We start from the raw sequence: 11,262 nt of genomic DNA on the forward strand, positions 1-11,262 counted from the left end.
GGGAGATTGCTAGATATATTTGATAATGTCATGGCTAATATGTTTTATGTTTAGCTTTCAGATCTTACGTGAACAGGATAAATCAGTACTTAACTGTTGATCAGTACTTATACTGGAAGTCAGGACTTAAGGATATCAGTACTTATATTATCAGGAGATAATCATCAGAAGATAGATATCAGAACTTAAGTGCTGAAGGACAATCAGATAAGGACAGTAGCTGATTAAAGGAAAGAAGATTGAGATAAACATAAGAAGAGATATGCATGAAGAAGGAATTCCGTGAAGAATGGAATACTTGGAAGAAAAGATATCTGATTGATATATTTTAGGAAGCAGAATTATATTCCATATCAATTAGCGATTATCTTGTAACTGTGTAGTATATAAACACAGACATAGGGTTTACACTATAAGTGTTATCATTATTAGAAAAGATTATTCATTGTAACCCTAGCAGCTCTCGTGATATTTGTTCATCACTGAGAGGTAACAGTTCCATACTGTAACAGAGTTTATTGTTTCAATAAAGTTTGTTTTCTGTTACTTAAGTTCTTAAAGTTCGATTTGAGTGTACTATTCACTGTATTCACCCCCTCTACAGTGTGTGTGTGACCTAACAATTTAATGTTACGTTTTTCAATATTTATATTTATTTAATATTTTTAGAATTTATAAATGATACCATAATTTAACAATTTTTAACATTTAGGGTTCACCAATTCCCTTTTGGATTTTAGAAACATTTAAAAAGAAATTAATAAATGTTACACCGATTTAGGGTTTAGGATTTAGGACCTAGAGCCTAAACCCTAATTTAGTCTCCCTAAACCCTAGGATCCAGAAATATTAATTTTAAATTAAATAATTATAAAATTAACAATTTTTAACATTTAGGGTTCACCAATTCCCTTTTGGGTTTTAGAAACATTTAAAAAGAAATTAAAAAATGTTTCACCGATTTAGGGTTTAAGATTTAGGGTTTAGGACCGTAGAGCCTAAACCCTAATTTAATCTAGGGTTTAGGGCCTTTGGGAACCAAAAATATTAATTTTAAATTAAATAATTATAAAATTTAAGGATGTAACTTGATTTAATAATTTTTAACATTTTAGTGTTAAACAATCCCCTTTTGGGTTTTAGAAAATAATTTAAAATATTTTTTATTAATTTATGATTTAATAATTTACAAGATATAGTGTTTTGTTTATATTTTTTTTAAAAAGGTAAAAACGTTACTTTATGTGACGTTTTGCTACAAAACGCTGCTTTATCTAACGTTTTGCCCTATAAAAAAATCAAAGTGCTAAAACGATACATGAAGTTCCGCTTTACAATATATAAAAAAAAATTAAAGTGCTAAAACGGCAGACGAAGTTCCGTTTTACCTTTAAATAAAAAAAAATCAAAACAGAACACGATGTTCCGTTAAGAAGTGATATATAGGGCCATTTTTTTCGAAAATGATAATTTTGATCATTTTCTATGTCAAAATGACATATAAGGCCACCACCCGGGACGGAGGGAGTAATTATTTACCGGTTTAATAAAATTTTACCTACTCGAATATAGAAGGGGGAATGCAGATTTATTGCAAAGCTGGCGCTTGCTCGTGTACAGGTACGCCCCCAAAAAAACCATTAGTACTCGTCTCTCAAAATTACTAACATTCATTTCCACTCTATTTGAATCAGATAGAGAGAGAGAGAGAGAGGAGAGAGAGGAGAGAGAGGAGAGCAGGGAGGGGATGTCGTCTACAACGTTCCAGCGGTTATCAGAGAGAACCAAGAACTCAAAGGCGTTCTTCTACGGTTTCTGTGCGTTTCTGGGGTCCATTCCCGTAACACTAGGCTACTTTACTATGAAGTTTACCAACTCTAATAACGCCGTTCTTGAAGCTCGTTTGCGCCAGTCTGCTGATCCTAATCTCACTGTATTTAACGTTCATCTCTCCCCCCACTGTCTTGTCATTCTTTTTTATATATATACTTATTGTTCATTTTAATGTATAATTGGGGTTTTTTGTTTTATTAAATTAACTAGTCCCAATTGATGTTATTAGTTAGCCCCTGTTTTATTATTCATCTATTACATTGAATTTATGTTAAGAACCCCAAAACCCTAATTTAGTTTTATATTTAGAGTTGTCAATGCCCTAATCAAACCAAGGTACAGTCTATGCTTGCCTTCTTTCGTTGTAGATCCTATTAATAAGCTCTTTTTATTCCTGGTTACCATTCCGATATATTAAAATTCAGCTCGTGACCATTAAACCCTTTTCCCAAATTTTGTCACTCGCTGTTTTTTGTTGTTGCAGAATAGTTGGTGGAATTCGTTTTAACAGATAGGGTTAATGGCCTCTTCCATTTTTTTGGGCTTGTCAAATTTTTACTAACTCGTGGTCTTGTCACTAAGTTCACTAAATGCTTATGAGAAGCATTTTTGTTTCTATGCTTGGTAATGTTATGCTGTGTTTGGTTTGAGAGAATTGAATAGGGGAATAAATGGAATTATAAGAAAAAAATGAACAGATTAATAAATGGGAAGCCAAAATTTCTATGAAGATATTTGCAAGAATTGAGTAGGAAGAAGAATAGAGCATTTCTTCTCAGATTGGTTGGTTTGCGTTCTAGTGTAGGTTGACAGAAACGGAGTGGGCGATATAATTAAAATTAGCATTTACCCATAGGATAGTACGAATTCCATTCCATTCCATTCCCTCCTAATTTCATTCACCCCTAATCAAGTACTACAACAATGTTACTTCTATTGAGGGGAGCAATAATTCTAAAAATCTAATTGTTATTTCTGCAAGCAAGGTCCATCAAATAAGCATTATTGTTTTGTTTATGACCTAAATGTTGCTGACACTCGTGTCAATAACTGTTTTACTTATGTAGTTTGTGTTCCCTTAAGTGGAAATGTATTGAGTTGATATAAGCACTGTAGTATCGTTGTTTTGACTAATGGATTGCAAATTATACGTTTATTTCTTCAACTGCATCTGTGCTGCAAGTTAAATCTGCTGATATATTTCTGATAAGACTTTGTAGTTGCGATGTTCTCAATTTCAGCACTTCAAAGTTTGATATTATCTAAAGTTTAGTAATTAACACATTTTTCTATAATAGAAGTGGTTGGCTCATTGAGTCATTGACCTGATTTGACTTTTTGACAAGCTCATTTGTTGGTTCTCGGGGAAAGTTTCTCTATGTACGAAAAGAACTAATAAATGACGTTTTGACTTTAATATGCGATTTAAAAGGTGGGGGAAGCTGAAAACACTTGTACTTCGAAATTTTGGCTGGAATACTATTACGTATTTAACTACCATCGTTGCATCTGCATAAGTGGCAGTAACCAAAACGTGCTGATATATTTTGGTTTAGACTTTGGAGTCGCCTTGTTCTGAAATTCAGCACTTTAAAGTTGATATCTTTTGTAAATAACTTTCTTTATAGCAATTGTGTTTAGTTCAAGGACCACTGATTTGAGTTTTTGAGTCTTTGACAAGCACATTGTTCATTCTTGGTCCAAGTTTCTTTATCTATGAAGAAAACTAATGTATGATGTTTTTGACTTGATTATGTGATTTAGAAGGTGGGGACAGCCACGACAGCAAAAATGAATGAATTTCTTGGAGAACTGCAGAGGAAAGAGAAGCAGAAGGCAGACGATAGATATTTTGCTGCTTTGGGGTGGAGACCCTCCAGGAATCCAGGTGTTTCAACTCAACCAGATGTAGAGGCAAGCAATAACGTAATAGATGGGGATATTAAGAAGTTCGCTTGAAGCTTCAAATTTCTGGCTGACCTTGGATAAATATTTACCTCTGCTACTAGTTTACCAACATAAAAAAGATGGAGATAAAGTAGTATGATGATGGTTTAATCTATTTTGTGGTTGGATCGATAATCATTATGCTTGGGAGAATAATTTCTCTGTATCTTGGTATTAGGTTTCTTTTAATATTTTTGGTATCTTAAAACTGATCTGCTATATATTTTAGTTTCTTTTTAATAAATCTGGTTAGTTGGAAAGGATCTGTTGTACTTGCATACTTGATGAGAACATTATTTGTTACTTGGCAAAAAAAAAATATCATTATTTGTTCTGTATTTCATAAATTATTGTATTCATTTTTATTTTGTGCTATTCACTTTCTTTTATTTGCAAACAAATAAAAAATAATTATAGCATATATGCAGGAGCTGGCCTTTCTTAAAATATGTACAATACTCAAAGTTGGGTGTTTTTTAACACGGGACAGAAGTGTTAATTCAGGTCTCGGTAGACCTGTTTGATAGAGCATGAATACAATTTACTGTACCACTCAGAAACTGAATAGCATTAAATGTGCAAGTTGGTGGTGTTTGCATGGTAGTTATTCTCCAGCAGCAAATCATGAATCACCCGGTATACAACCTAATACGACTGCTGATCTGGTGACGGCAAATAGGACAGGTTGACACTAGCATTCCACATTCTCTACAAGTCTGCCAAAATAAGAAGAGAGAAGCAGTAATAAGAATCAATGGTAACCATCTGCTTGCAAAGTATAAAATGATTGGTGAACCTCACCATGTGTCCGCAATTGAAAGCCATGTCCTTGTTGTTGGTCAGGCAAATAGCACAGACCTACGTCCAAAAGAAGAAACAAGTTACTACTGCATCAAACTTTCATTAGGTTGTGAAGCAATCAAAGAAAAAGAAAACGGAATACTTGAACTACTCCAAATTGCAATCAAACAACAGTTTTAAAGAGGTTTACAACAGATCTAGTCCATAGCCAAACTAATCACAAGTAAATTGGCCTGCCGGTGATTGCTTCAGCCTGAAAACTGATACAAATCGAATTGTGCACACTCAAGCTCAAGCACATGTATGGATAAAATTGTGAAGTTATTCTTATTTCTTGCCTGACTCCTTTCATCTTCAGATGTCGAAAGATTGTTTTGTTCCCTGGATAAAGATATTGCACGACGTGTGTAAGGAATTGGAGGGCGGCGTGGAACAATTTTCTTTGCTTTACCTGTAACATTCCTTTTATTCCAGCACAAACGAAATTATTAAACAAGAAAAGCAACAGGAATATAACATTCCAAGTCTGTATTATTAAAACTGAAGCTAGTTAAACTCCTTTTACTAGAAAACATGAATAGATCATGAAAAAGTTTTCAATGATAATTTATAAGCCAAGATGAGATTTTCCTACCCAACTAAACCAAACTCGGTGGCAGCTTTATACTGAATGGGAATCTCCATGAGAGCAGCAACAGCAAATGCAGTTTCCTTCTCTGACAGAGTTACATTTTTGGACATAATCGCTGTAAAATTAACAAACTGCAGATACAAAAACACAATTAACTAAATTTATCATCAGATGGAAAACTACAAGTCTTTCTTTTACACTCCACACTTGTCCAAATTGACATCACCTACACAAGATGAGCTATACCTGAAAATTATCAAATTTACGCGCAGGTATCTTGTCGTCAAATTTTCTCATATCTTCCCAAGGTCCATCTCCAACACCAACAAGCACAATTGAAAGAGGATGCACACTGGTCAACAAAACGTTTAAACTTAATCTTTATTTCAATGTTAAAGAAATTGTACTGTTGAGATTGCATTTACTACAGTCCACATTCGATTTTCAAAATGTTCAATCCAACATTTTGATTTAACAAGTATAATACCCAAATTTCAAAAAGAAACATTCTTATTGTGTAAACATTAAGTTGCTGTAGAGTTGTGATGTATAGTACACAGTACACACCTGCTCTAAGCTATATTCAGAAAAAATCAATGTCATTCAACTAGGAAAGTTGATTTTTTGAAATGATGTGCATCAAGGTAATATGCAGAATACTTCTACTGCGATTGCAGTTGCATGGTGTGTATGCATCGATTTACCCAAATAGCCACATGAATGGAACTCTTCTATTAGTGAAATCGCATTTAAGAACTTTGTGTGTATGCCGTTAAATGAAAAAAGAAACACATTGTCAAACCTTGCATTGACGATTGATTGTATTGTTTTTTCTTCTTGTGGACTGAGTTCCTTTTCACGGATATCAGCACTACGTGAGACCTTCATGATAAAACCAACAATTAGATGTACTTGGCATACTTGCCTGGTGTGTGTGTTTGTGCGTGTGAGATTTTAAAAAAAAACCTGCCCATCTGCTATTATGACCAGAATATGGTATTGTCCGCCACTTTTTTCCACTATATTAACTGCAGCATCAACTACAGGTCCATAAGATGTTGGACCTTGAAGACAATCATGCGCGTTAATGACAATATGTCACTCATGGTGTTCAAAAAGAGTAAGGTGATATTCAAGAATTAAACCAGCGCTCACTAGGCAAAAAAAAAAGTTAAAGAAAAATTCTCACCTGACAAGTTAATGTTGGGAGCCACCCTCCTATAGCAATCTAAAACTTCTTCAAATCCATGGCAGGGCGAATGATCACTGTGGAAGCTAAACACTTCTTCATCGTGAGTAGTGGCTATAATGAAAAACAACAGATCATCCAAAAATAATTTGCATCTCGTTAACTGATTAATAGGAAAAGATAGCAGACCATTTTTATTATATAATGTTATGTAAAGCTCAAACTAACCATCACCAAACCCAAAACAAGGTATTAAGTTGTCTTCATCAAACGGAGCCAAAGTCTTTCCAATAATGGATATTGCTTTCTCATAAGGATTACGAGTATCACCAATGGCATGCAGGCTGCGATTGTTGAATGAAACTTTCCCTTCAGTACAAAACTTTATAAATCAAAAATATTGAATTGAAGAACAATGGTACTGTAATAACAAAATAAGCTCTCTGTAGTTAGGAGTGGAGGTAATATTCGCGTTAATTGCTCTACAAGTGAGTAACAGTGTATATGTTTGGTTTTGTTTAGTAATAGTAAATCTTGTCAGTTTACTATTGTAAAAGCATCATCCTGAACAAGAGTTGTATGCGAAAACGGTGGCTATCAAGGAAATCAGAAACTGACAAAAAGTTTTAGATGAAAAGATTTGACTACAAGATGTCCACTGCATCCTGATCATCACAGCTTGGATGGATTGTGCAATGTATTTCTATAATTGTTAAGTCATTCAAAATAGTATCGGAAGCAAGAGATAGAATAAAAATTCAGGATTCCCGACTTGTCTTCCCCAACCAAAAAGAACTACAATAAGTTTTTGAAATGATTGAGATTTTAATTAGAGTATGCAACTTCGAAGCATCTACTAAAATGCCTGATAAGAGACGTAGTAGAAGAGGCTCGTTGATGGTTCATTTATTTTCTAGCAATTCGAACAAACTTAACAGATGTTAGTGATTTGTTAAACTTCCACAAACCTGTCCATTCATTACTTTTCGTGAAGTCTATTCCAATAATAAGATTTGAAGACTCCAGGCCTGCTTCTGTCAAGGCCTCTGTAACCTGTATAAAATTATAAAAAACTTTAATAAGCTAAATGCAGAGCCAAAATTAGATAAAGCCAGGCGCACACTAATATGCATATTATACTATTACTAACAATAAATTGATGACTGCAATTTGCAAGTCGAACATCCGACTTTAACAAGCTAGTAAGTGTTGATTTTGATCTAAACTCTACAACCAAGTGTACGAAACAATCATGAACATATAAACGCATTAGTTTTCCAAATCACAGTTACTTTATTGATCGTATCCTCCTACTAAAATTCTAAGAATGATACAAATTAGAGAATAAGTGACAATAACTTGCGTAATAGTTTGCTGTCACTAATCTTGCACATCACTAATTCAAACAAACAAATTCCTAGATTTCTTCATTAATCAGTACAAAAATTTGAACAGAGCAAGAACATTTACTAAATAGTAGTATAGTTAGCGGAGAATCTAGATGCAATTATTCATGTTAATGCGTAAAATAGACTGCAAGTACAATTACAGAACCTGTTCAACAGTGGAGAAATTATCCGGGATGAAAGCATACTTGTTGGTTTTCTTGTATGAGAAACTCTTACTACTAGCTTTCCAGGATGAAAACGATGATTTCTTTTGCACAGAAGGAGCTTCACTAATAACTACGCTTCGTCTCGAAACTGATCGACAACTACTGTCACCACCAGCATTTTTGGTGCGATCAGACGAGAGCAAAGGTCTTTTTTTAGTAGAAAAAGAAAATGCATTCCCCATTTTTCATGTGAAGCTGCTTCTGCAATTCAGTTATATTATTGTAATTAGTGTTATTCTTGCTACTATTCTTTTGTGTTTTATGTACATGGAAGATTAGATGATGGGATATGATTGCATAACGTGAAAGATGGACGGAGAATAGAATATATGTGCGGTCAAGTAAGATTTAAGAATCGATTCCAGGACTTTACTAAAAGATAGTGCAACTTGCAGGAAACTAACTGGTCAGCTACTTTATTCCTTGTAGAAATCACTGTGAGTCTGTGACATGGTGTTTTTGGCACCCAAAAACTGCATGATCGTAATTGAATTAAAATCGGTGTTGATCCTTGTGGATTGTGGTCTTGGCTTAAAAAGACTGCGTTTAATTTGCCGCCTTTACAAAAATCAAATTTTATTTGTGATGATCCGATAATTGTTAAAAGAAAAAAGGAAACTATCTTTTGACAAAACATTTATTTTCTTCTCTTTGTTTTTTTTGCAAAAATACATTTTTTTTACTTATTTGTTGCAAAAATATAGTTTTTGAATTTTTTTGCTAAAAATAAGCCTCTTGCGAATCAAGTACACCGCCATGTAATCACAAATTACAACCAGAATTAACTTAACCTGCTGTTAAGAGAACTATTTTAAAAAATTAGTTGCAATTTTTTTTTACAAATACTTTGAAAAAATCTTTATGTTAAGTCTTAGGATAATTTATTTATGAAAAGGCGTAAATTAAATATACCTTTTTTAAAACCAATTGTTCAAGACAATCTTAAAAAGGTTTGTTTAAGATTTACTAATACTAACTTAAATCCCGTGCGATACACAGATTCTCGTTAATATTTTAAAATTTTATTTATCCCGTTATATTATAATTTTAAAATATTTATATAAATATAAATATAATAATAATAATAATAATAATAATAAATTTATAAAATGTGATCGTAGTTTAGTAGGATAAGTATACTATATTTAGTAGTTTAACAATTTAGTAGTTTAATAGATATATAACACTATTTATTTCTTTTTAAATAATAAGATAAGTTGTGATTGTACGGTAGAAACTCTTTATATTAATACTCGTTAAATTAATAAATTCTCTAAAATAATAAATTTGTCCGGTCCCGACTTTGGCCAATGTAAAAAATTGAAAAACTCGATAAAATAATAAGATAATAATTTTTCGGGAAATCCCTTTATAGTTTTCAGTCCCACGAAAATCATAAATTAATAATTCATAGGAACTGAAAAAATATATTATAGCTTATTGAAATATGATTCAATAGTTGTCTGTTTTATTTTAAAGTTCAAGTCTATTTGGAGCTCATCTCTAACTTTTCTTATTGAACACATTCATTAATCTTGTTTACATTAATTATACAATACAACTTCAAAAGTCATCGTTAATTTCCCAAGGTTATTAATTACGTTGAATCCCAAGGTACGTTGATTCTAAGAGGTATGTACATTATAATAGGTTAAAAACTCTTTAAATTAATAATTATTAATTTATCTATAAATTAATAACTCTCTAAATTAATAAATTTTTCCGGTCCCGACATTATTAATTTATAGAGTTTTTACTGTAGTTTAGTAGGATACGTAAACTATGTGTAAAGTAGTTTAATAGTTTAGTAATTTAGCGGACATATAATACTATTTATTTATTTTTGTAATAACCAAAATTGGGAAATAACTGTTGAATCAAATTATATCTCATTCCGGTTATTATAGTATAGTATAGAATAGTATAATTAAACAAAAATCAAATTTATTGTTTGTGAAAATCTTAAAAAAAATATCTTTAATCTGCGTCTTTACAAAAATTAAATTTTTACGGGATACTTGACAGAACTACGTTGACTTACACAAATTTATGCCAAGTCTTTTTGTTATTTAAAATACACATGATTGTTAATATTAATAGGTGTTTTCTTTTTAACAAATCTCAGCTATCCATAAGATATGATATAACATATTTCTCACTGTATCATGTTAATATTTGAAACCTGATTGTTTTTTTATTATGAACAGTATATTCTTTAAATACATCCACCTGACTCGTGCATAAAAAATTATAAATTCCATTTACAGGTCTATAATGCAAAATCAAATGATACTCCGTCAGTGTCACACACTATCCTACCTTATATGAAATTGGTCATTAGAATTCTCGAATATGTCTGGCTCCTAAGTATCGGAAAACTGATGCATCTCTTTCTAAATATTTAAATTTATTAGATAGAGTATCACAAGTACCAATAAAGTAAAGTTCGACCAAATAGTGTATTGGTTTTGGGTGGGGACAAACCCTGTTAGGTCACACAACACTGTAGAAGGCGGTTGAATACAGTGTAGAATACAATCAAATCAATTTCGAACACAAGTAATAGTAAACAAATATATTCGATTTTATAAACTTTGTTACAATGAAATTGTTCTCTCTCAGTGATGAACAAATATCACGAGAGCTGCTAGGTTACAATGTATGATCTTCTCGATAATAATAACACATATAGTGTAAACCTATGTCCGTGTTTATATAGTACATAATTACAAGATAACTTCTAATTGAAATGGAATATAATTCTGTCTCCTAAAATATATCAATCAGATATCTTATACAAGTCTTTAAGTCCTCTAACTCTTTCCATGCATATCTTCTTTTGTATAAGTCTCGATCTTCTTTCCTGTAAATCAGCTTCCTTCCTTAACTGTTAGTCCTCCAGTACTTAAGTTCTGATATCCATATTCTGATATTTATCTTCTGATAATCTAAGTTCTGATATCCTTAAGTTCTGACTTCCAGTAAGTACTGATTTCAATAAGTATTGATATTTCCTGTTTGTTAAGATCTGAAAACTAAACATGAAACATATTAGACAAGACATCTCAAATATATCTAACAATCTCCCCCAACTTGTAAATTGTGCAAAAATATACAAGTTAATAGATTTGAAGATGTCAAAAATATTTAAGTTCAAATGCAATGAGAGTTTAATAAGACTATTAACTACAACTTACAGTCCTTATAGCTTTACCAACTTCACTGGATCAATCTAAATCCATAATG

At 32.1% G+C, this 11,262-nt stretch overlaps 2 protein-coding genes across 3 annotated transcripts; one reads left to right on the plus strand and one right to left on the minus strand.

Moving 5' to 3' along the window:
* The first annotated feature begins 1,614 nt into the window (after window positions 1-1,614).
* Window positions 1,615-4,045, plus strand: LOC141713067 (uncharacterized). The gene is made up of 2 exons (XM_074516296.1): window positions 1,615-1,933; window positions 3,598-4,045. Exons 1-2 carry the CDS (start codon window positions 1,748-1,750, stop codon window positions 3,790-3,792), a joined length of 381 nt encoding a protein of 126 aa, XP_074372397.1. The 5' UTR covers window positions 1,615-1,747; the 3' UTR covers window positions 3,793-4,045.
* A 136-nt stretch (window positions 4,046-4,181) lies between these two features.
* On the minus strand, window positions 4,182-8,322 carry LOC141713066 (E3 ubiquitin-protein ligase RGLG4). 2 transcript variants are annotated; one of them, XM_074516294.1, is made up of 11 exons: window positions 7,956-8,322; window positions 7,370-7,454; window positions 6,630-6,770; window positions 6,402-6,515; window positions 6,179-6,240; window positions 6,015-6,094; window positions 5,459-5,564; window positions 5,216-5,343; window positions 4,920-5,043; window positions 4,582-4,638; window positions 4,182-4,496 (listed from the first exon to the last, which is right to left on the minus strand). In XM_074516294.1, exons 1-11 carry the CDS (start codon window positions 8,196-8,198, stop codon window positions 4,410-4,412), a joined length of 1,227 nt encoding a protein of 408 aa, XP_074372395.1. In that variant the 5' UTR covers window positions 8,199-8,322; the 3' UTR covers window positions 4,182-4,409. The 2 variants fall into 2 exon arrangements, with proteins under 2 accessions (XP_074372395.1, XP_074372394.1); XM_074516293.1 differs by having other exon boundaries at window positions 6,179-6,276.
* Window positions 8,323-11,262: the final 2,940 nt, after the last annotated feature.

The sequence above is a fragment of the Apium graveolens genome, chromosome 3, assembly GCF_009905375.1.
Source record: "Apium graveolens cultivar Ventura chromosome 3, ASM990537v1, whole genome shotgun sequence".
In the NCBI taxonomy this organism is placed as follows: domain Eukaryota; kingdom Viridiplantae; phylum Streptophyta; class Magnoliopsida; order Apiales; family Apiaceae; genus Apium; species Apium graveolens.

Coding starts and splice junctions, on each gene's coding strand:
- LOC141713067 (XM_074516296.1), top strand. CDS start 1,748: ATGTCGTCTACAACGTTCCAGCGGTTATCAGAGAGAACCAAGAACTCA. Junction 1,934..3,597: donor CTGCTGATCCTAATCTCACT/GTATTTAACGTT, acceptor TATGTGATTTAG/AAGGTGGGGACAGCCACGAC.
- LOC141713066 (XM_074516293.1), bottom strand. CDS start 8,198: ATGGGGAATGCATTTTCTTTTTCTACTAAAAAAAGACCTTTGCTCTCG. Junction 5,044..5,215: donor ACCGAGTTTGGTTTAGTTGG/GTAGGAAAATCT, acceptor CTGGAATAAAAG/GAATGTTACAGGTAAAGCAA. Junction 4,639..4,919: donor CTGAAGATGAAAGGAGTCAG/GCAAGAAATAAG, acceptor TTTTGGACGTAG/GTCTGTGCTATTTGCCTGAC.